Source organism: Equus quagga, chromosome 8 (assembly GCF_021613505.1).
Source record: "Equus quagga isolate Etosha38 chromosome 8, UCLA_HA_Equagga_1.0, whole genome shotgun sequence".
In the NCBI taxonomy this organism is placed as follows: Eukaryota; Metazoa; Chordata; class Mammalia; order Perissodactyla; family Equidae; genus Equus; species Equus quagga.
In genome coordinates, this window is record NC_060274.1 from 7,854,216 (window position 1) to 7,878,836 (window position 24,621).

Here is a 24,621-nt window from a genome sequence, read left to right on the forward strand (position 1 = left end):
ACGATTTACTGATACTCTCAAAACATGAGGACAAAGCACACAAATGTTATATTAAAGAAAGAAGCCAGAGCGAGCCCTGATGGCCTAGTTTGGTGCTCTCACTGTTTCAGCGGCCTGGGTTCTCTTCCCGGTTGTGGAACCACACCACCCATCTGTCAGTTGCCGTGCCGTGGTGGTGGCTCACATAGAACTAGAAGGACTTACAACTAGGATTTACAGCTAGGTACTGGGCCTTTGGGGAGGAAAAAAAATAAAGAAAGAAGCCAGGCAAAAGAAGAGTACATACTGTATGAGGCCATCCGTCAGAGGTTCTAGAAGAGACAAAACTAGTTTATGGTGAAAGAAATCAATAGCATTTGCCTCTGGGGGCTGGCAGAGATTGGTTGAGCAGTGACCCATGGGAGCTTTCTTGGGGGGATGGCAGTGGTCTAAATCATGACAGGAGAGTGGTTTATACAGGCATGTGTGTTACTCAAAACTTATCAAACCACCTTTAAGATTTGTTCATTTCACTCTATGTCAAATATACCTCAATTTAATAAAAAGAGCCAGGGCTTGTTTCATATGATAACCTTTTAGCACATCCAGTGGCTCAGAGATCTGCCAACTGGCCTCCTCAAATTGTGGGCCCGGGCCTGAGGCTGTGTCACTTTATTTATCTACAGATACTGTATTGGATTCCCATAATACATAATACATTTCAAATTTTCTCAGCTAGCCACAGCTTCTGAGTCTAAATTCTGAAAGGGATTCCAAGGCTGAGAATTCTGAGAGGCTGGGACAGTGTTCGGGGGAGGCCCCAGAGGATGGATCGCCCAGTATTCCAGGCTCCGCATCAGCCATGTCTCTTCCTCGGTTGTTTCTGACTCCCCCACAAGCCCTCAGCAACCTCAGGTCCACCAGTCTGCCCAGACATCCCTTCATCTCTTCCATCCCGCTGTTCTTTAGTCTCATCCTCATGCTCCAGCCCCTGAGTGACCAGCAGCAGTGAGGGGCGGGTGTGGGGGTGAGGAGGGTGGGGGCTGTAGGGGTGTGTGTGAGAGCTCCTCCTCATTTCCCCCAGAATGCATCCTATAGAAACAACACCCCAGCTGGAAGCCAGTTTTCTGGGCCAGCTTCCATAGGTCCTTCAAACCCTGAACCCACTTGACCTACCTAATAGCATATTTACAGTAATATTCTTTTTCATGATTTTCTCATTGTAAGTGTATAGCATTTTAGCTACTCTGTGAGTAAATACACTAAGAGGGCTGGCCTGGCATCGTCTTCATCTCAAATGCGATTTCTTCCTTAGGGAAATACGTTTTGGTTCCAACTTACATAAGTACTCATATGCAGAGAGATAGACAGACATAGAGAAATAATTGTACATGCCTAGAAAAAATCTAAAAAATACACTTCAAAATCCATGTTGGTTATCCCTGGGGAATATATTTAACGTTCCAAGAGAAGGAGGACATTCCGATACTTTCTTTCACACATTTATATATTATCCCAGTTTTTATATGAAGCATGTATTACTTTTGACTTAAAATGAAAGTTATAATCTATTTTTTGAATTTACCCAGTTGTTTAGAAGTTGAGGGCCATCGGCACTCTAATAACATTCTAATGGCATTCTAATAACAAGTAGTACCTTTGGTGTCTTCAATGGAAATATGTCAAATCACTTGTTACCACTTTGTTGTGGCAATTCTGAGGGTGCTGGGGTGCCCCTGGAGATTCTCCTGCTTTTCATGACCTATGTTGTGGTGTTTACAGCGACCTGACAATGAACTACTGTAGGAATCCAGATGGTGATAAAGGCCCTTGGTGCTACACCACTGACCCGAGCGTCAGATGGGAGTTCTGTAACCTGAGAAGATGTTCAGAAACACAACAGAGTTTCTCCAACAGCTCTCCAACTGACACCCAAGTTCCAAGTGTCCAGGAGCCTTCTGAACCAGGTAAGAAGTCTGCAGCCAGACATCTACATACTTGGGCATCAGCATGAAATGAGACGGAAACTCTTACGGACTCAGAAGGCTTCACTGCTGCGGGGAACTTGAGCGCTGCCTGTGGGTCTGCCACATGGAAAGAAGCCTCAGTGTGCCATCTGGGGGAGCCAGAGCTGTAATGACCGGCAGAACATGGGTGGGTGGTTCCTTAGGACTTGAAAACTACTTGGTTGTAGACGGATGGACAAAATTTTGAGCCTGGGTGCATTGAGAGGTTGATGACGGCACTGGCTGACAAGGGACATTCTGGAAAAGCAAGTGCGACCTCCTCTGGGAGGAGTAGAAATGATTAATTTGGTTTTGAATATACTGAATTGGGGCACCAGTAGGATAGCCAAGTGATTCTCTTCAGTAAACACCTGGAAAAGGGGATCTGTAGCTCGAAATGTTAAGGGCCTGAACATAAGAATGTGACTGTCCTCTTGGGGGGAGGCAAAAATAACCACACTCTTCTCTGCTTCCCTCTGCCCTTGAAGTGTAGCTCTGAGTACTTAGCACCTGGTCCTGCGGCTGTTGGGCAGCAGGAAAGTGCTCTGCACCATGGCACGGTGAGGAAACACAGAGGGGGCTAATTCCCCCCTGTCCCAGCATGAAAACTCAGGGGTCCCATGACTCATCTGACCTCTGGACAGTCATGATTAAAATGACAGCTTGGTTTGAAGTTGGGACCCCTCTCCTTCCCCGGAGTGGGCTTGCCTCCCCTCTAGTCCTGGAGAACATCACCTACTGTTCCCTGAACAGAGCGAGCTCATGTCTCCTTCCTCTTTCTTGGTGAGACTTTGCACTCTGTGCCCCTTCTGGTATCCTGGCTGGATGAGACTTGAGATGACTTCACGTGGTTCTCCCATGCGAATGCCTCACATTGGGTGTGTGGGTAACTCACACATCCTGGGCCTGGCAAAGATCAGGGGTACAGGCTGCCCAGCACAGCCCCCCTTCTTGGCAGAGAAGCTAGCTGGCCCAGCTTTCGCTTTTTGGATTTTCCAAGTGGCCATCAGGTAACTGGGGCACTGGGTCTCCATATATGACACCCACATCAAGTTTTCTGAGGGGTTCTGGGGAACCCCCATTCCCTATGCTTGAGATGAGGGACAAGCTTGGGGAAGGGGCCCTTAGTCATCTCTTTCTTACCCTGCTCCCCACCAGAGGGTGGGAACTCACAGTACAGGTCTAGCCAAAATAGTATTTTTTTATAAAATCTTTTTCGGTCTTCACTCTTTATCCATCCTTGATTAGAGGGAGGTGTTCAAGAGTCATCTAACAGTTCATAGCAGCATCTGCTTCATGGGAATCCTCCTGAGTTCTCTGTCTTACCCCTCACCTTGTCATAAGATTGTTCTCTTAGTGTCCTGCCTCAGATTCCCAGTCTCACATCTTGGCTTATGATTATTTCCCAGCCAACAGCGTTTCTGGGAACTTGTTAAAATAGGCTGTGTTCAGTGAACTCTTCAGCATCCCAGTGCTCTTAAGGATGTGACCACAGAGTCTGTCCTTAGAGAAATCTAACACTGCTGTGTTTATTTCTTATGGTCCTGGGGCTGTGTAGTAATACATAACCACCCGTTTTCTTTTCCCTACAGACTGTATGCTTGGGATTGGTAAAGGATACCGGGGCAAGAAAGCAACTACTGTTACTGGCACCCGATGCCAGGCGTGGGCTGCCCAGGAGCCCCACACACACAGTATTTTCACTCCAGAAACAAATCCACGGGCAAATCTAGAAAAAAATGTAAGCCACTTTGATTTGGATTCTGTTTTGCCTTTTGTTGGCCAGTCTTTGCACACAGAATTGGTCCTATGTTACAGAAAGTCAGCCTGGACTGATCTTTGCGAGGGAGGAGGAGAAAAGATACCAGGGATTTCAAGGGACTAAGCCTACAATATAATTGACATCAGTGCAGAAAGAACAGTTAGCAGGCAGACCTCCATGCACGTTATCATCGTCCTCAGACCTCTCGTTTCCTGTTTGTGAAATTTCCTGTCTGCTTATACTATTTCATGTTGTTTCTAGTTTCTAGTGTTTTTCCTCTAGATTCTGCTGATCAAAGATGACCTTCATGACATTTTAGTCAGATTTTTCTAGAAAAAAATTTGAATGAGCCATTAGAACTCCATGCAGTAGGATTTCACCCAGTCTCACATACTCTCTGGGATGGTTTCCTTTGGAGGGTAGGTCTAGGGAAGGAAAAAAAAGACATGGCTTTCAATGGCTTGACCCACAGAGGCTGCACAGTCCATGGGAATAAGCGTTTTTGAACCAACAGCAAACAGGCGTCTTTGGCTGGAAGACAGGTCAACCATGTCCCACAGTCCTCGATTGCTGGGTCTCTAAGGTTTCCACTGACACACACTGTTGGTGGGGAGGCCCATTTATTGAATGTCTACCTCAAGGCCCTCAGGGTCTCCACCCTCCCTCCAGTGGAGAAGCCTTATGGTTGGAGCTCCTTTTGAAGAAGGAGACATGACCGATGGCAAACTATGAGTCAGAGGCTTCATAAACATCCTAAAAATAACTCCTCCCCTACTCCCCACAAAAAGAAACACTACCTGTCATCTTCTAAGGGCAGCAGTGAAATGTCTGTGCTTCAGGATACCTTCTCCACCCCCTTCTGCCCTAGCGTGCACCATTCCTATGTACCTGCCTTTTTTTTTCAGTACTGCCGTAATCCTGATGGTGATGTCAATGGTCCCTGGTGCTACACAATGAATCCACAGAAACTTTTTGACTACTGTGATGTCCCTCAGTGCGGTAAATTGCTTTCTTTTTCGGAAGGAAACTTCTCAAATAAAAGAAGCATCATCTCCTTAATATGGATCTGCAAGAGAAGAGTTCAAACTGAGCACTCCTAGGGAGGAGAGCTCTCTCCCTGAGCCCTCTCGTCATCATGAGCCTTTTGAATCTGCCCCACTCGTGGCCCCATTTATTAGGAAACCACCTCCCCCTAATACTTTAAATAAAGTAAATGTAAAATCCTCCAAAAGAGTAAGCTTAGTGGAGATCTAATCAGCCTCAGCACGGTTCTGCCAAACTCTCCAATGTCTTGCTTGGGATGTGAGAAAAAACAAATTTAATGTCACCCAGACGGGAAATTTTCCCTTTCAGCAGCTGAGAAGTAAGAAAGAAAATACAAACAGAAGGGAACAGCTAAGCATGGAATGTACATTGTAAACCTATAAATTGTCATCCTAAGAATTCAATGGAAAGTAAAGCAGATCTTTACTAAGCTCCAACTTTCCTTAATCCTAAAATGACTGTTCACTAGCCATACATTAGCCACGTAATTTAGAGAAGGCCTGTCTGAGTTCTTTCCTCATTTCTCGGAGACTTTTCTAGGGAGCAAGAAGCTCAGATCAGGGAAAGGGGAGTCGACCTTAGTTCTAAACAGTTTGGGATAACAAATCCAGGGCTAGGTCTGGAGAACCTATTTTACTCTCTGCTGACCCATCTTTGCAAACAGAATCCGTCCTGGTTACAGAAAATCAGCCTGGACTTCTCCTCTGAGTAGTGTGATTGCTTGTGCTTGTGTCTGTCACGTGCAGGGCGTAAAGCTGGCTGGAGAAGCTTCGGTTGTGAAGCCACGGTAGTGCAGCATCTGGATACGGTTTGGGGAGGCAGTTGAGGGTAGTGGTTAAGAGCATGGGAGCTACACTGCCCGGGTTGCTTTTGGGCCGCTCCTGGGTAGAGCAGGGGGCGGAAGGAGAGGCAAGGGTGATAGGACAGATTCTACTTGGCTGCTTTATTGTCCTCTCTGGATTTAGGGTGAGTTTACAGCTGACTCTTTCTCGAGTGAGTGTTTTCTCTCTTGTGCAGAGGTTCTCTTGGTGGCCCTCCACCTGAAAGTCCCTGGATGGGGTTAGTGCCTCCCCTTCAGCTGGGCACTCCCAATCCTCAGCTCTGCCTGGTCTGGTACACCCCACTGCCTCCTCCTGCCCGGGCTTCTCTATCCTGTACAGGCTACCTGCTTGGGAGGATTGTCTTTCAGTGCCCATATCAGCCTGACACTCCTGCCACGGGCTCCACAGTTGTGCCTGGGGTTCACGCACCTCTGATCCCCACAGAAGGGAAGTACAGTAACTTCCCAGGTGCCTCCCTCAGCTGCCACCAGATGCTCTAGCCTCCCCAAATGTGAGTCAGGCCAGGGTATCCACCTGCTGGAGGAAATGGTCTCGAGATCAGACCAAGTGGTTGATCAGAACCCTTCTCACCAGTTTGGGGCTAACCTCACATGCCCGCATCATGGTGAGGTGGGGGGGGGCGGGGCTCACAGTCCACTGGAAACATCCTCTTCCCATTCTTTCTTCTTTCTCCAATCTCTAAGAGCCTCATTCTTTTACATCTTCGATTTGGGTGAGGATACCAGAATTGCAGAAAGGGCTATTTCCTCTGAAAGCTACATATGGAGATTTATCTTACATTCCCCCAGGGCATCTTGGGGGCCTCAGTTGATCCTTCCAACTTAACATCATCTTACATACCCGCCCATTAGAATGTAAAGATTGAAAACAGAGATCTAACTATTCTTTCCAGTGCTTAGAGCAACGTGTGGCATGTACTAGGCACTATATATATACATATTTGAATATGCATTTGCTGAATGAATAAATAAAAGAATTAAATCATGAATTACAGTTCCTCCAGTATGTCAGGTCAGTACTTAAAAGGTGGCTAGCCTACGTTAAGGGGATTTTTTTTGTGTGCTTGTGTGGGTTTTGCCAATTTTATTTGGATTTTTTCAGACTGAGAAATCTCTTTGATGCATGAGTTTGTCTATTTAGGTTATTTGCATTTTTTTCTCTTTTTCTTTAAAGATTTTATTGCTCGTTCCCTGGAAGATTTTGGATTTTCTTTACTGAAGTGGGAAATTTCCTAACCATCATTTTCCTTAAAATTTCCAAACTTTACATTATTTCTAATTCACAAGGAAAACTCACTTTTAAAATGAAAAAGTACCATTGATAAACTTTTTAGGCTACAAGTAAACTTTAAGCAACTTACTTGAAAAATTTGTGTAAATATACAATGTTATTAAAACAAATAGCACCATGCAGATTGCACAAAAGTAATATCATAAGGAAAACAATCTGAAATCAGAACTATATTCTATTCAACCCAATATTCTGTCTCTCAATTTCATCAAAGGATTGTATGGTTTTTCTCTTTAAAATCAACTTCAAAAATTGAAGGAAGTCCACCTTAAGCATAATTTTTTATTTATTTACATTCATTTATTTTAAATTATATATCTGTTTGTTGATTGATTTTCAGTTCCACCAACACATAAAGTACAAATAATGAAGAAGTAAAAATAAATAGGAACTTTCAATTTTGTTCTAAATGGTAAAACTGGAGTACCATAATCTCTGTAGTTATTCTCTTCTTAGTATATTTATGCAAATCTACTCTACGTAAGGCACAGGGTCAGAAATTAAGCTCAGTATTGGAGAGTGGGATTCTATTATATTTCATGCTTCCTTTCTAAAAATAGACTTCTGTCTGTTGATTCTCAGAACCGGCCAGGGCAAATGGCAAGTTATTTGGAAAATGCAGATTCCAGATTCTCTAGAGGGCGGAATCTCTGGTTGATCAGGACAGAAGGAATTTCCCCTTGCAATATTGTTGTTAAGAATGACTTGCACTTATATTTCTGACAATCTGAAATGGCTCAGACAACGGAGAAGCATTTAACGACCACCTTTTGTAGCCCCTGAACTGTTCTAGCCACTAGTGGGTGGTTCTAAAGATGGGGCACTACTCAGTTCTCCAGGAACCCTGCAGGCTGGGTGGAGAGCGAAAGCAGCTAGGAAGTCAATAGAGGGAAGGCAAGTGAATGTAAATTATCCCCGGGGCATTGGGTTGGTCCCCGAGGCTCCCGGAAGAGCTATCCTGAAGCTGGTTGAGAGAAGGCACTGGTGTCAGTTTAGGATAGTTATCCTTGCTGCATGCAATCACATACACACACATGGGTACATACATGCACACACAGAGCATCACATTAAAAACTATCTCTAGTGCCTTTTGACGGGGATGGCAACTATGGTTTTCAGTAAACTTTATGTGGTTCAGAGGGTGATGATGACGATGAGCAGGATGATGATGAGAATGATGATACACTGCTCAAGTCAGAACGACAATTTGTGTCATCAAGGTCCTCTCAGAAAAGCTCTCATTCTAATGCCTAACTCTGCCAATTCACTTAATCACTTCCGCTACAGAATAATAAAAAGTACTCATATTGTTTTGAAAGGAAAGGGTTCTGCGTTGTCTACTCTCACTTTTGAAACTTGGAAAAAATATTCCAAAAGATGCTTATCATCTTACTGTTGAGGTTGGGCTCTGAGAAGGCAAAAATTCAGTGCTTTGGCCATCAGCCATTAACGTGTCTTGTGTTGTGTGACAGATTTGCTAGCTTTCACTTCTTTCAATGCGACTTTTCCCCACTTTGTGCCATAGAGTCCTCTCCATTTGATTGTGGAAAGCCCAAGGTGGAACCGAAGAAATGTTCTGGAAGGATTGTAGGTGGGTGTGTGGCCATCGCACATTCCTGGCCCTGGCAAATCAGTCTTAGAACAAGGTAACAATGCTTCTAGAAACAATTTATTCCATCCTTCTATGTAAGCCCCACAAAACCTTTCTGCATTCACACTAAATTCACACAACTCAGGTGTGTGTACCTGCCTCTATATTCTTCTAAGGAGGAAGGAAAAGTATAAAAATAAAAAATATATATATTTTTCTAGGTTCTCTGCTTTAAAAATAGCCAGAATTGGAATCTTTTCGCTGATCTGGGCAGTTACCATCAAAATCTGTAGACGCAGCAGTTTTCACCAAGTTCCAATATGGTTGGAAAATTATTGAAGATGCCTTGAGGGTTTATATCGCCATTGTCTTTTTGTAAAATGAAGAGAAAGGGATATTTTTAGAAATGTGACACCTTAGGGGAGCAAGGACGAAATTATCTACAATTTATCAGAGATACAGATTCTTTTTTCCTTTTTTTTTTTTACACTTTTGTGAATGATTGACTTTAACCAAAGGATGCTCACCCAGTCACAAACATGACTTTAGTGTGGAAAGTTCAAGATCACCATAATTTATGAGGGATCAGTTCTGATCAGTTCTGAACTCAGACAGTTTGGGTTATTATCTCAGTGCCACAGGCCTTTCATAAGTTCAATTTTCCTGGGAGTCTCATAAAAAGCACAGGCTTGAAACAGGCTAATCTGTGTTGCTTCCTTTACTCATTTCTGTGCCAATGCGCATTCACTCAACTGCTGTCCTCCACCAGCGACATGCTTGGGAGATGCCATTGATACACCTGATCCTAGTATATTTCCTTCTGTCACTGAGTTGGCTTTGCTTTTCTTTTCCTTATTATTTAGTAACTCCTTGCTATACAGAGCCTTCACTTTTCACATATTCCAGATTCCTTCTTTCCCAAACTACGTTGTGGTCTGTTTCCTGACTGATTATGGACTTGCCTGCCATCACGCGCTTACTATTTGTGTTCCTTTCATGATGATGGGCTTTGGAGCAGCTCACACCGCTTGTGCCTAAGCAGTCCTATAAAATAAAAGATTTAGGAGGCACCCCCTACACGGGAACTTTCTCAGATGAAATTAGCAGACTCCTATGAATCACAAATATTCAAGATCACATTTGGCTCCCTGAAGAATGACTCAACAGGTCTTGCACAGATCTTGTCAAAAGCACTGAAAGAGGCCTCAAGAGAATGGTCCTTGGCTGGTCACTTCTGCTGGAGTCCAGGGCTAACAGATCAAAGCCATGGATGTGGGCTTCATGTTGGAGCCATGTGGCTGTGCTGTCCTGTGGACAGGCTGTGCCTGAGCCTCCCCCAGCCATCTTAAAGAGTGGGGTTGATGGAATCTTCTGGAAAATCCACTAGGGAAGCACAATTTGAAGTTACTACTGTCTTGATGATGGGCTGGCAGCCTTTTCCATGGGAAACAACATTATCAAAATTGAGTGAACCTTTCTTTCTTTGTAGAATAAATCATCAGATTTGAACTGAAATCCTGGCATGTTTTCCTTCTAGATCTGGAAGGCACTTCTGTGGAGGTACTCTGATATCCCCGGAGTGGGTGCTGACTGCTGCCCATTGCTTGGAGAGGTACGTTTAGAGGACAACCGACAGGAGGACTTGTCTTAAAGCCTGTCTGCCTCCCTCCCTCTCTCCTTTTCTTCTTTTGTCCCTCTCTTCCTTTCCTCTCCTCTCCTCTCCTTCCTTCCTGCTATGGCAGTGACATAGGGCCCAAGGAGTGGACATGAAGAAGCCTGAGGCAGAATTGCCAGGGTCATTGAATGAGAGAGGAGAGGAGCGTGTTTAGAAAGAAATGAAGAAGAAAGACCCAGTTCAGGTGGATTTGCAGGCCTGGATAAATGACAGGACACAGCCGTCCGCTGTGACAGGCAAAGGTCTCCCAGGTCCCCCTGATGTGGGTGTCTATCCTTGTGCTGACTTTAGTGTTGGTTTCATTCTTCCTCTGTGGTCAGACCAAAAGCAGCCTCAAGAACATCCCTAAATGGCCAGGACCAGGTCAGTCGTGAACCTTGTTTCTTGCCACTCAGAGGTCACTGATTGTGGGTGGCCAAGAGGGGAGAAGATGTGACGTTTATGGCTCAGAAGGACACCTAATGAAGTGGCTGCCCCATATGTTGCTCCTAATGTCACCATCTTTTTGCTAGGTCCTCCAGGCCTTCAATGTACAAGGTCGTCCTGGGTACACACCATGAATTACGTCTTGCAGCGGGCGCTCAGCAAATAGATGTGTCCAAGCTGTTCTTGGAGCCCTCACGAGCAGATATTGCCTTGCTGAAGCTAAGCAGGTACTGCGGGACCCATGGCTTTCACCCTAAGATTAGTGAAACCATCTGTTTATGCCTGAGCTGTGTGGGGGAGGCACCATTGAGGACATGAAAGGCACAAGGCTTTGAGGAAGAGCATTGAACTTCAAGTGAGAAAACTCAGGCTCAGCCCCATACTAGCTGTGGTCCTGCAAAGGGCACCAGGACTCAGCTTCCTCATGTTGGAGAAGAGTGAGCTGAAACATGAGGTACATGGTTACCCCCCCAACTCTCTCACCTAATGTTCACCAATCTGCTTATGGACATTCCTAATCAGAGAATTATCCAAACATTCCAGGTTGACAATTCTCCTCTCAATGTTAATCGCATGTTTAGAAGAATCAAATGAGATTACGTGTTTCAAAGCACTTGAAAAACCACAATGTAAACACACACCACACACACACTTCACAAGTGCAAATTCTTCCTCTTCTTATCTTTGGTTTTCTTTTTCCTGTTGAAATGGTGTTTTATGAAACCTGACAAAATGATAAATTGGCTCATGTCACTTCTGGGCATTCGTCTTCGGAAACAGGTCCCAGGGGAGACAGCTATATAAACAGAGAGCTATTCTGAGAATAGGCACGTTTGGGACAGCAGAGCACATTCACTGTGTCTGATGGATTCCAGATGACAGGGGGATGGTGCTGACAGTGACGAGGATGGGCCAGGCCAGCACAAGGCCAGCGGTCAGGAGTTTGAGTCCTGCTCTGCTGGGTCTGGTCAGAAACACTTGACAAGTTTTCTGGTCAGTAAACTGAGGGCTGTCTTCTGGAGATTCCGTAAAGAAAAGAAAGGCCCTTCTTGGCTTAGCCTAAAAAAGGAGCTGATTGCCCTTCTTTCCCCGTGGTCCCCGAGGCCCAACAGGGAGATCCGACAGCTTGAACAAGTGGATTAGTAAATTTGGGGTTCTGGAATCATTTTCTGATAGGCTGATACCTTTGAGTTTTAGGGTACCCCCCCCATGCCCCCTAAGGCCAAGAGTCTAAGGCATTAGTGTTCCATGAAGGGAACCTACAGAGTGACATCTGTGGGGTCCCTCCATGTGAGAGGCTGGCTCTATTCTAGTGACTCCAAGAGGGTGTGTCTGCTTCAAAGTTGGCAGCAATGGTCATTCTTAATAGAATAGGGCATTTCTCATCTCCAACCTGTTTTCCTCTTGAACTTACTAAAATGGAATCAAGTCTAAAAATCAAAGTTCTGATGTTCAAAATTCCCTGGAACTCTAAGGCATGTGAAATTCTTTGAAAACAATACCATTTAGCTTATGCAAGGAGCTTATTTCCAATCCTCTTGCATTTGATATCCAGCATTTTATTGGATTCTCACAACCATGGTGTTGTAACATTTATAGGTGAGGAATCTGAGGACCCAAAAGAGGGAGCAACTTGCTCATGGACGCACAATGCATTTGCTGTTATTTAATAGCCTCATGATGCTATTCCAGCTAGATGTCTCACCTACTGATTAAAGCCCTCTTAAACTGATATAAAAGCATGCACTTGGTATAAAATTCCAATCGTGCACAAAATAGACATGAAAAATGAGTTGTTGTTATCCCTAGTCCCACGTCTAGTTTCTTGTCCACCACTGATGCCTTTTTAATAAAACGTCTGATTGGTTTAGTTCATTAAACACCAGGAGGCAAATGTGAGGATGAAGAGTTGTTTTCTACATTGCACTGTGTCAGTGAAGCAAGGAAATACCAGCCGGGACAGGGTTCTGAGGCAGCGGGGCAGGTGGTATCTTGTTGTAGGTGACCAAAAGATGCATGGCAGGTGTCTCCGGGCAGGGCAGTCAAATGTCACTTTTGATGTTTTCCTTTCAGCCCTGCCATCATCACCCAAGAGGTAATCCCAGCTTGTCTGCCACCCGCAGATTATGTGGTCGCTAACTGGGCAGAATGTTTCGTCACCGGCTGGGGAGAAACCCAAGGTGAGATAAATGCCGTGACTCGCACAATGAATTGGTTTTGACCTACAGCGTACATGGGAAAATGAGCATTTGTACAAATTCCTACCAGTGAGTGAGGTCCACTCCATTCCTGACTTTGTCTGGGCACCTGCCTGTGTCTCCATAGTCAGTCATCGAGGGACACTGACAAGGGGACAAGTTGTGTTTCTTTGAGTCTCTTAACCCATAAATTCAACATCTATGTTGGGTCCCCAGGTAAGTAGGGTTTTGATGCAAGCCTACGAATTAAGTGTGTTAGATTATTTTTCATGTGAAGTTGGTCAAACGTAGTGTAAAACAACAACAAAAATTATAGTTAAATTGGTCTCCCCAAAGACCCACATGCATCATGGATGTGTGAAGAGGCTGTGGGGATGGGACAGACTGACAGTGCCGGGAGAGAAAGAAAGGTCCCAGTTCTAGCAGGTCTTTGGTGTTGGCTGATGGCGTGAGGGTGAGAGAGGAAATGTTTATGCTGATCCTGTGTGGGCACCTGTACTACATTTTGGAGATCTCATCTTCTCTTTGCCATATGCCCTCATAATAATTATATCCATGGGACACGGGCCTAGGAACGTTGTAAGAACATCGTAGATCTCTGCCTCAATTTCTTGGAAGTGTTGGTGAGGGCACTGGAGTGGGAGTCAGGAGCCCTGGAAAATGGTCCTGGCTCTGCCACTAGCTGGGCAAACTGGACAAGTCACCCTTCTTCTTTGTACCAGGTGGCATCTAAGCCCCCCTCCATAAAATCTGTGTTTTCCATGTTGGCCTTTTGCATAAGCTTTCATTTGAAGAAAGGTTTTGTGGCTTAAAAAAAAAGGTTAAAAACTACCATTCTAAATCATTTCAAACTTGTCTTCCTCCCTTCTGCACTTTTCTTACTATTTTTAAAAGCTCACCTCCTGGATTTCCAGTGTCCCCCCTTTCTACCCTTTGGAGGCTGTGAGCATCGAGAAAAAGTAAAGGGAATCTTGGCGAATGAAACATCACTATGGATGTGTTAGTCTGTTCAGCGGTTTGCATTTTTAAAAATTCCAACGCCACCAACTCCAATGAGTTCGATATTTTTGTTCCCATTTTGCAAATGAGGGATCTGAGGCTCCGAGAAGGTACAGGGTGCTCTCCCAGAAACCGCATGCGGAGAGGGCAGACAGACCTTATCAGAAACCTGACTCCCACTTATCAGCTGCAGGAGCTTAGAAGAGTCATAGACTCTCTTTCGATCTGTTTCCTCAGCTGGAAAATGGGCTGCAGGGCTGTTGTGGGGGAACAAAGAGAAAGTATGCATAAAGCACCAAGCATAGCTAAGTCTTGTCAATGACAGGGGGTACACTTGTTCCTATACGACTTTCTCTTGCAAGTGGTACAAAATCCAGCGCAAATTGGATGAAGCCAAAAAAGAGAAATTCTTAGTGAGCTGCAGTCTGCTGGCTTTTGCGATGTTCCTGCGCCGAGGCCCTCTCTCACCACACAGTGGGCACTATTCCTGGGCACAAAGGCGCATCCTTAGTCCTCAGACGCCATGATGGCTGTGGCTCTGTGGGGAGGAATAAGGGAGACGCCTTCCCCCAGGCATCATCAACAGTCTGCCCAGCTCTGATAGGTCTGGTGGGTCATGTGCCTGCCCCTGAACCAATCACTGACTGGCTCAGACCTGCGTCACCTGCACCTGAGAAGCCCACTCACACCCAGGATGGACCAAGAGTGGGTCCCTCCACAGAATTATGGGATGTAGGGTGAAAGGCTGCTAGGCAGCCAGAAAACCAACAGATGTCCACTACCATTTCTAACTGATTAAAGCGTAGACTTCAAAGTATATGGCTCTGAGTGTGGGTTCTGGCTCTATCACCTTCCATGTAACATTAGGAAGTTATGTAGTCTCTGTAAGCCTCAGTTTCATCATCTGTACCACCCTATAAGGTCATTGAGAGGATTAGGATAATGCATTTGAGGTGCTCAGTGCTTTGGAGACGGTATTTTAGCAGCTCCTGTTCTTATTATATGACCACAACCACCATCACTATCATCAAGACCACCACAAGCATCATCGTCACCCCCCATGATCACCATCATTGCCATCCTCATCATTACCATCATCACTAAGACCAACATCATTATCATCACCATCACCATCATCACCATCACCACTATTACCATCATCACCATCATCACTACCATCATCATCATCATCACCAGTAAACATCGCATAATCTGTGTGTAGCTGAGCCCTGATGGAACCGAGGCCTGCCTGACCCCCAAGCCCATCCACTGTTTCTTCTGTCCCACCCACGACTCACGCTTTCCTAACCACCATCCTGGCCTGCACTCCCCCATCTCTCCTGGCCTCACCCGCATGTCTACTGAGAAAATGATTCTCAGTATATTCATTGGACTAGGAGGAGTCACAAAACACGAGTGAGGCCTGCTTACCAATTTCCTATATGTCAACAATGGCATCAGATCAATCAGTGTCCTCAGCCTCTCGGTGTAAGGTCAAAATTCTCCCGCTCTCCCATTCTATCTGCAGACTTTCCCTGATCTTGATTTTCCAAAGCAAGCTAAGTGTTGAGGCCCGGGGCTCTTTCAAGTCAGCCCCTCATCAGCAAGCACTGGACGCTCTTCAGGATCCTGCTTCCCCATCCACAACCACTATCAGGGCTTTGGTCCCTGGGTCACCCTCAGCCTCCTGGCCCTCAGAAATGCCATCTCTACTGTGGACACAGGATGGCAGCATCTCTGCACAGACCACATTGACTTCTAGTCGACTAGCAGTAAATTTGTCACTAGCATCAGGATGTGCCTAGAAGGCAGATGCAAGAGCAAGACACTTGAATAAATTAATTTTCAGCCAAATATTTCGAGATGGCTGCTCCCTCCATGCATCTACTCAATCCACATAATGCAACCTCTGCCCAGTTTTTCCGTGGTCAGGCCCTTCCTCCACAGTGGCTCTGCCCACCCTGGCTGGGACAAGCCTCTCCTTTCCAAATGGTGGTCCTCTTACGTGCTCCTGTCAACTCCAGATGGAGTGTAAGTTTTCCGAACTCAAGACAATTATCCAAGTTTACTCAAAGTTTTTGGAGAAGAAATAGTGTCTCATCTCTTGGCATTTCATGCTAGCAAAGGAAAGATTTTTGCAAAATTTTGGTGAAAGTTGGGCTTGCAAATTTGGAAAACTGGATTATTTGTAAAAACACTGAGACCTACCTGGGAGTGTCCATCTGGGGAAACAGCATATCCTCTGGTGATTTTGCAAGTGTTCTATTTCAATTTGCCAAAGTGAAAAAAACAGTTTTTCACAAAAGAAGAAATACAATGAGTAAAACAAACACACAGGAGAATGTTTACTCTCCCTAACTGGAAAAGAAATGTAAATTAGGAAATGAATTAGGACAATTTCCACCCATTATATTAGCAAATATCTAAAAATATGAGCTACTCAGAAGGGTGTGGTGAGGTGATTTTTTTTCCTCCTGACATTTTATGCTGTCACACTCTTTTAGAAAATAATTTGGCACTGTTATTGGTGTAACCATGGGCCCTCCAGGATCAGTTCAACTGACCCCATCTTATCAACAGAGTGATTAAGAAATTGTCTTTCAGAAAATTTGCAAGGTCATGTAACCAAAGCATGAGCAGAAGAAGAAATCTTGACTTGAAATGATCATGGAACCAAAGGACCGGGACATGACTGGAACTTAAAAGTCAGACTCTTATCAGAAGCAAGGGTCTGTCATTCTGGAAGATTCGATGTTAAAATTCCTTCCCCACCTTACCATAAATTTTAAAATGCTACCATAAAAGTTTAGAACCTCATCGTAAAAGTTTAGGACCTTATCATAAGTGTTTGGAACCTTACCATGAATGCCTGAAGCCCACCAACCAAAACCTGTGCCATCAGCATTTCCACGTGCCAGGCTGTTCTCCCTAACTTCTTAAATTTTGCCCCAAATCCTGAATCACGGTAACAGATCTTAGACACATGCCCCCTGTCTCCCTGTAGATCAATCTCGCAGAATAAAGCTGATTTCTTTCCCAAAGGCTGATGCTGTAATTAAATGGCTTTTTTATGCACATTGGGCAAGAGAACTCCAATTTTGTGCAGTAACATTGGGAGCCATGAATATATCCATATAACTTCTGAGTACTTAGACTAAAGCCAATATTAAGGAACATGAATAAACTTTATGAAAAAAGATGTGGAGCCAACGAGCATGGTAGTGAAGAATTTGTGCACTGATGTCACAGACTCAGGTTCAAATCTCAGCTCCACCGCTTACTTGCTGGGTGATCTTGGGCAAACTACACACTCTCTCTGAACCTTGGTTTCCTTAACTGTACAACAGGGATGACAAAAGTGCCTATTTCATAGGACTATTGTCAGGATTAAATGAGATATACCACGTAATGAGTTTGTGTCTGAAAAGGTTAATTCTCAGTAAATGATAGCTATTCTTCTTTTTTTATATTGTGGTAAAATATATATAGCATAAAATTTACTATTTTAACTCTTTTGAAGAGTACCACTCAATGGCATTTAGTACATTCACCATGTTATGCACCCATCACCACTTTTTCCAGAGTACTTTCCTCACCCCCACAGGAAACCCCATACCCATTAAGCCGTCACTCCTTATTAAAATATTAATTATGAAGATTGTGGCATCGCAACAAATCTTTATGATATAACGTTGTGTGAAAAAAATCAGGGTACAAAATGTGTGATATGATATAAGTAGTAAAAGAAGCATATAAAATGCCTGAAAGAGAAAATATAGAAATAGTAGCATTTCCCAATCTCTCTTTACATATTAAAAATTTATTTCTTTATAGTGTAAAAAAAAGAAGAAACAAACAAAAAATCACAACATAAACAAACCCTAAAACACTGTAAAGAAGCCCTGATGCTTAAATCCAGGTCCTGGGACCATGAAATCTTATATAATGTTCATACTTTCAAAGTCAAAAAGAAAAAACAAAGGGATTCTAGTAGTATTGGGAACTGACTTCTTGTTTCATCCAACCTCATAAACAAACAAGAGATCTGTCATTGCTGCTCTGTTTTCTGGAAGTTTCCTCGTGGACCCGTTTTAGATCCAGTAACCATTCCTCTAATCTTTTTAAACCCAGACTCCGCTAATGCTGGCGTCCTCAAGGAGGCACAGCTGCCTGTGATTGAGAATAAAGTGTGCAACCGCTATGAGTATCTGAATGGACGAGTCAAATCGACTGAACTCTGTGCTGGACATCTGGTTGGAGGTGTTGACAGTTGCCAGGTAAGAAAAGACGGAAGAGATCAAAGTTTATTTTGTGCTGGCCTGTCTTGGCGCCTTACCCATTTCAGCCCCAAAGTGGCAAATTCAAGAAAGATTTGTCACTCACAGGCCACAGTCTACCTGTTGCCCAGACAGCCTTCAGGTCTGTACCTGAATTCTGATTCAGATAGCCTAAGGTGATTTTCTGTGCCTCGAGTCCCAGATAGGTTGTAAGGAGTGGTTAAGTACCATGACTGCCCCAGGTAACACACATTCCTGAAGGATGCTGATGGGTGGGGCTCCGGTGGTGGCCTTCCCAGTAGGGAATGGGGATAGAGTATAGGACAAAGGGCAGGTGCACCTCTTTTATAATTGTTCTTGGGGTTACCTGCCTAAGAGAAACCCCAAGGCACAGTATTCACAAGGGATTTTTTTTCCCCCAGGAAACACTAATTGTGTGGTTTTGTCGAATATACTTTGCTCAATCCTGGAGTGCCACAGATGTTCAAATAATATGAATAAGTTCCTTTCTGAGGGGAAAGGAATGTTCAAATACTGGGAAAACTTGCATTTGAATAATAGAAGGATGTCATCCCATAATAAAAAGATGGCAGTTTAATCCTCACCTGGCTTTTCTCCTTCTTCTGTTTAGGGTGACAGTGGAGGGCCTCTGGTCTGCTTTGAGAAGGACAAATACATTTTACAAGGAGTCACTTCTTGGGGTCTCGGCTGTGCACGACCCAATAAGCCTGGTGTCTATGTTCGTGTTTCAAGTTTTATTAATTGGATTGAAAGAATAATGCAAAGTAATTAATTGGATGGGAGACAGAGTGAGGCATCAACATATCTAGAAGCTGGCACATGGGTAGGGAATTTAGCATGCTCAGAAATAATTGACAGTAATCAAACTGAGACACTGTACTTAGCTACCATGTACTGCCAACCCTCAACGTTTTTTAGTATTACTGTGGATAAATTTTTCCTGTCCATGGACCGCTGGATTCTGTAATAATAAGGCATCACAGCTATGACGTTTGTTGAAAATAAACTCTGTACTTACTTTGATTGAATTTTTTCCATCTTCTTTGTTTTCCTGTTCTTTATTTATCTGGCCAATTTTCAATAAATTAACTCTAACAGACTTAACTGATTTCGCTCTTTCTCATAAAGGATAGTTGTATAAATGACTAAAAGCCTGCAAGATTGTAGAGAGAGCAGAGAAATCCTAGTAAGTTACCCATATATTTACCGTGTCAGCAAAAGATGGCTGACACACATCTTTAATTTCTTTATTTCGGGCACTGAGATGAATGTTTGCAAAGCTGCAACGTTTATGGGGAGTCATGAGAACAAATTCTATTCCTGGGAATGAAGTCTGTACTGTTGACTCGACTTTAGCCCAGCACAGGAGACGCCGGGCAGGGTTGGACCTCAAGAAGTGAACCAGGCAATGGCAGTGTAATACAAGACCAGTTAAGAGTCCGAATGTTATTCTGGGTCCCCTTTGAGTCTAGGAACGGTGCCAAGCACCTGTAAAGGAACGATGAACATATGTTGACGGTGGACCACGTAATTTCCGTGGTTAATGGGCTGCATGGGTATGCACCACACGCTGACACACGGAAATTGTGTTTTAGAGTGACACATGTTCAAAAGCAAGAGAAAGGAGGAACATTGATTTTTCTTGACAATTTCAAATTTTTTATTCTTACCAGAACCAAAATATCAACTCAAAATGCAAGTCAAATGTGATAGTATCAAGGAGCGACAGTCATCTTCCCGCAAAGAGAAATGCAAAGAAAGCAAAAATGCAAGAGTGCATGGATAAGGGAGAATGCAGCATTACATCCTCCAAGGGCATCTTTATTTATTTATTTATTGAAAAGTAAACGTTCATACTCAATTCTGATGTGCTTTAAGGATGAAAAAGCTTATTTTACAATCAGCGCACACATCGTGTATGTTGTCATGTGTTCACATAGGATTTTGTTCCTCCTCGGCAAGATTTCCCTTTGGTGCCCATTTTGCCCGTCCACACAAAATAATTCATTAAAAAACTCTGCACGAGATATATACTGAATCTGAAAATATAACAAATATAACATAGAAAGCAGAACATCAGAAAAAGATAGCATATTTGTACTTAAGCTCCACATTTCAAAAATCTCAGTAACAAAAACATATCAAATCCCTTATTAGTATCTACAAAGTCACTTAAAAGCTTCTGCTAATTCTTTTAAGCATGGATACAATTGACTTTTTTTTTAAATTAAAATGCAAGCTTCCTCCCCAGACAAGTTAAAAGTGTCAAGGTTGAATGAAAACTGTCCATGTTTTTCACTCTTGACTGTGGACAGCATCATAGAACTTGACTCACAAATGTAAGATAAACATCACTTTAGGATTAAAATCCCAAGACCCATGAAATCATAATCCATGGGTTTTGTTCAGTAAAGAACTAAATATGTGGCTCAAGGTGTCCACTAAAGGAGGACCAAAACTATCCTGAATTATCTCAGGACCAAACCTGATTTTATAATAATAGAGCCAACTCCTCAAATTGTACGGCAGATTTGTTCTTACTTATGGAACGAGGCCAGACATGCCCGAAACCTCAGACGCTACAGCGGCTTACAGAGCTCAAGGGGAGAAGAGAAAGCAAAGTGCCATGTGGCCCAAGGTTCTTAGATGCAGTCTCTTCTTTAACAGGATTTCCAAATCTTCATCCTCTCTGGAATCTTCAGAACATTCAGTTCAGAGCCTTAGTTCCTTGATTAGATTTGCTCAACCCATGTCTGTACAGTTTTCCCAGATCCTTGATTTGCATGTCCTGCATTCTTGATGGAGCTGGCATGGGAATCTGATGGGGTCTCTCTTGTCCCTCTGTAACCGAATGGATCCAAGACACTGCTCCAACGTAAGAAAAAACTTCAGGAGAAGCTGCGCACACCATAGGCTCTTTGCTAAACCAGCCACATATTCTGTTCCCAGAAACTTCGATAGCATGATAAATCTGAATTCATCCAACATTATATAAAAATACTCTGGAGAGCTTGAATGTCTGTACAGTATTAAAAACACCTGGAGCTGCACAGCTCAATGCAGCGGAAATAGACACACGTCTCTGCAAGGCACGTCGGTTCCTTGGGGGATCAGCCTGAGTAGCGCCTTCCTTTCATCTTTGGGAGGGGGCCTCATGGTGAGAGCGGGAAACTTGGGTTTTCTTTCTCCTGCCACATTTATAGGAACGTGGACTAACAAAACAAAGGAGAAAAGAGAAAGTCCTTAGGAAAGATTATGCAACTAGTAGAAGGAAGTGTTCTTGTTACTACTCAGTACAATAGTTGGTTTTGATGAGAAAGACTTAGAGGTAAAACTTATAAAAACCAAACTCAATAATAACAAAAAGACCTGTCTCCAGGCTCATTTTTTCCCTGCTTTCAGATCCTTGGCAGGAGTTAATTAGCATTACACTATGTAAGTTCTTTATGATTTTCTACTGAGTAACAGATGGTTTGGAAATGAAAAGAAAGCAGAAATGATATAATGATTCAGTACAGTTTTAGAAGAGAAAATGTAACAGGTTTCAGTAATTTGGGGCTAAGTAGTTTTTTCCCAGAGTAAATGACTATGGAATGCAATTAATGTGCTTAACGTGTAGAACCGTAAATCATCCTTTTACTAGATTTGTTTTTCAAGGGTAGGGATTAGGCATAATTAATTAATTTACCTAACTTTTTATTATGAAAAGTTACAGACATAGAAAAAATTAGAAAGAGCTTGCGTACCTTGAATTTTTGTTGGTATAGTTCTTTATGTGTATATGTATTGGTCGGATATTCGTTTTCCCTGCACACCATTCAGATGCCCCTGTACCCTCCAAAATTCCGTCTCTCCCAATTGGTTAACTCCAATTTTAATACGACTGAATTGGTAAAAGAGTCTTGACCTCAAATCACTCTTTCTTTCTCCATTTTTCACTGATGAGTTTGAAAATCTGAGCCCTGACTGGTTTGGGAATCAAGAATGAATGCATCGTTCTACTTAAAGATGCGGCAGAATATGGACTACGGCTCAAAAGAAAAATGCAGCTCCTCTTGCTGGAATACTGGCTCAGAGTGCATTCATCAGCCAGGACAGCAAAAGTGATGGAAGAGGAGGCCGCATCACTAAGCATCTCGAAGCTGCAATGACATATCCACAGCCTCGTGCCACCCACAGTCAGCACTGAACTCTTTGCTTTTGACCTTATAATCCTGGCCAGGATACTCTCCTGGGTATCCCAGCCCTGAAACAGGTTCTTTAGGGCACATCAGCCTATGAGAAGTTACCCTTAAAGTCTAGATATTTTGTTTGATGACAATCCTATTTCCTTCCTCACCATTTTCCTCCGCTTCATTTAACCTTCTTGAATATTCTCCTTTCTCCTGGTCTTCTAGCGCCACTGCGATTGGGGTGACAGGAGACAGAACAACCCCCACCCTGACCTGGCCCCCATACCTTGACACAAACCAAGCAACTGTCTGTGATGATACAATTAGCAAAACGTTTCTCCTTTCTGGATGAAGTAAGACCTTATCGTGGTATAACACTCAAGAGGACCACACACAGTTTCAGTACTTCTCATGTATTTCTTTTATTAACTTAATTTTGGTTTACAAAATAGCAGTGTCTTAAAGAGGATCTTCCACCTCGCCCCAAACTTCAGGGGGTTCTAGGGTGAGAGGTAGGTAGAGCTTTGGGTGAGGAACAAGGCATTGCTTTACTTCCAAACAAGCATAAGAAGCTTGTTCACCAGGCAAACGTCTACCAGTCCCTTGATTGACCAGTCCTGTTAGAAGTCAGCCACTGGGATATGAGCTGGTGGTTTGATTTTGAGTACACTGATAGGCCTTTCTTGGGAAAGTTCTGGGATAATTAATCAATCTTATTTTTCAAAATAGCATCAAGAAATAGGACAATGAAATCACTTTAAGTTTTGAAGGTCAAACAAAATAGTCAGGAGACACTGAGCAATGGTTGCCTAGGAGGGAGGGAGATGGTACCTCCTTAAAAGAGGATGTGAAGGAGGATACAAAAGAGGATATGAAGAGAGAAATTTCTGATCTTGTCAGGGGGACCCTCGCTATTCAAAGAAAATTCATAATCAAGCAGGAACACAGCATAAAATAACAAAACTACACAAAACAATGGAGTCACACTTGCACACCAGACAGTCTTAATCTCAGTCTAGCATGGAAAAGTTGTGAAACTTTTCTAAGTATAGATTTCCTAGGACATAAAAAAGTGAAGATAAGAACTTCTACTGCACAAAATCCTGTTGAGTGTTAAATGAAATGACATATGTGAAACCATGGATCACATAAGTACCTAGAAAATGTCAGTTTCTACTCTCTTCCCCATCTACAAGTGAAGAAGAAAACTGCCAGGAGGTCACTAACATTTCAGTCTTTTTATAATTTTTTTTTTTTTGAGGAAGGTTAGCCCTGAGCTAACATCTGCTGCCAATCCTCCACTTTTTACTGAGGAAGACTGGCCCTGAGCTAGCATTTGTGCCCATCTTCCTCTTCTTTTTTTATATGTGGGACGCCTGCCACAGCATGGCTTGACAAGCAGTGTGTAGGTCCACACCCAGGATCCAAACTGGCAAACCCTGGGCTGCCAAAGCAGAACGTGTGAACTTAACCACTGCGCCGCCAGGCCAGCTCTGTATAAATATTTTTGAAACTTTTTTTTTTTTAATTTAGAGACCCAGACCCTTAATTTCCAGGTCATTATTTAGAATAATATTTTTATTTTTAAAATGAGCTGTTAAATTATTTTTAAAACTGCACAAATAATACGAGACCACATGTTGTAATTTAATAAATAGATCAAACACTACAACATTGTACAGAGTAGAAAAGTGATGGCCTCTCTTCTGAACCCTTCCCTCTTCCCACTCATTTCTGTCCCCAGAGGGCAACATATTATTTTAGATTTTTTCCTATACATTCTCACATTCATGTTCTCTACTCCTATCTCTTTATTATGGAAAATATCAGAGAAACTTAGAAAGAATTTGTGCAATGTGCATTTTTGTTGACTTAACTCTTCCTGTTTGCATATTGGTTGGGTACTAACTCTCCCTGCCCACCATTTAGATGCTCTTGTCCAAAACTTATCTCTCTCCTTCCCCATCTTCTTTCTGTCTGCCTACCTATCTCTATCCTCTATCTATCTATCTATCATCTATCTATCTATCTATCTATCTATCTATCTATCTATCTATCATCTACCCATCTCTATCTATCTATCTATCTATCTATCTATCTATCTATCTATCTATCATCTACCCATCTCTATCTGTCTATCTATCTATCTACCCATCTCTATCTATCTATCTATCTATCTATCATCTACCCATCTCTATCTGTCTATCTATCTATCTACCCATCTCTATCTATCTATCTATCTATCTATCTATCTATCTATCTATCTATCATCTACCCATCTCTGTCTATCTGTCTATCTATCTACCCATCTCTATCTATCTATCTATCTATCTATCTAT

General features: G+C 43.1%; 2 protein-coding genes across 3 annotated transcripts in view; one reads left to right on the forward strand and one right to left on the reverse strand.

Annotated features, from left to right (window-relative positions):
- The window catches only part of LOC124244195 (plasminogen-like), a 56,286-nt gene extending 37,077 nt beyond the window's left edge, over window positions 1-19,209 (forward strand). Inside the window, exons 12-20 of one of the 2 annotated variants that reach the window (XM_046670637.1) lie at window positions 1,762-1,946; window positions 3,578-3,726; window positions 4,653-4,746; window positions 8,449-8,569; window positions 10,052-10,126; window positions 10,702-10,842; window positions 12,689-12,795; window positions 17,944-18,089; window positions 18,721-19,209. In XM_046670637.1, the coding sequence (XP_046526593.1) occupies window positions 1,762-1,946; window positions 3,578-3,726; window positions 4,653-4,746; window positions 8,449-8,569; window positions 10,052-10,126; window positions 10,702-10,842; window positions 12,689-12,795; window positions 17,944-18,089; window positions 18,721-18,882 (1,180 nt within the window). In that variant the 3' untranslated portion in view covers window positions 18,883-19,209. The remainder of the gene's footprint in view (window positions 1-1,761; window positions 1,947-3,577; window positions 3,727-4,652; window positions 4,747-8,448; window positions 8,570-10,051; window positions 10,127-10,701; window positions 10,843-12,688; window positions 12,796-17,943; window positions 18,090-18,720) is intronic. The other variant, XM_046670638.1, reaches the window with a different exon arrangement.
- Window positions 19,210-19,758: 549 nt separating this feature from the next.
- SLC22A3 (solute carrier family 22 member 3) overlaps window positions 19,759-24,621 on the reverse strand; it is a 95,185-nt gene continuing 90,322 nt past the window's right edge. The window contains exon 11 of the mRNA XM_046669665.1: window positions 19,759-21,322. Within this exon, the coding sequence (XP_046525621.1) occupies window positions 21,244-21,322 (79 nt within the window). The 3' untranslated portion in view covers window positions 19,759-21,243. The remainder of the gene's footprint in view (window positions 21,323-24,621) is intronic.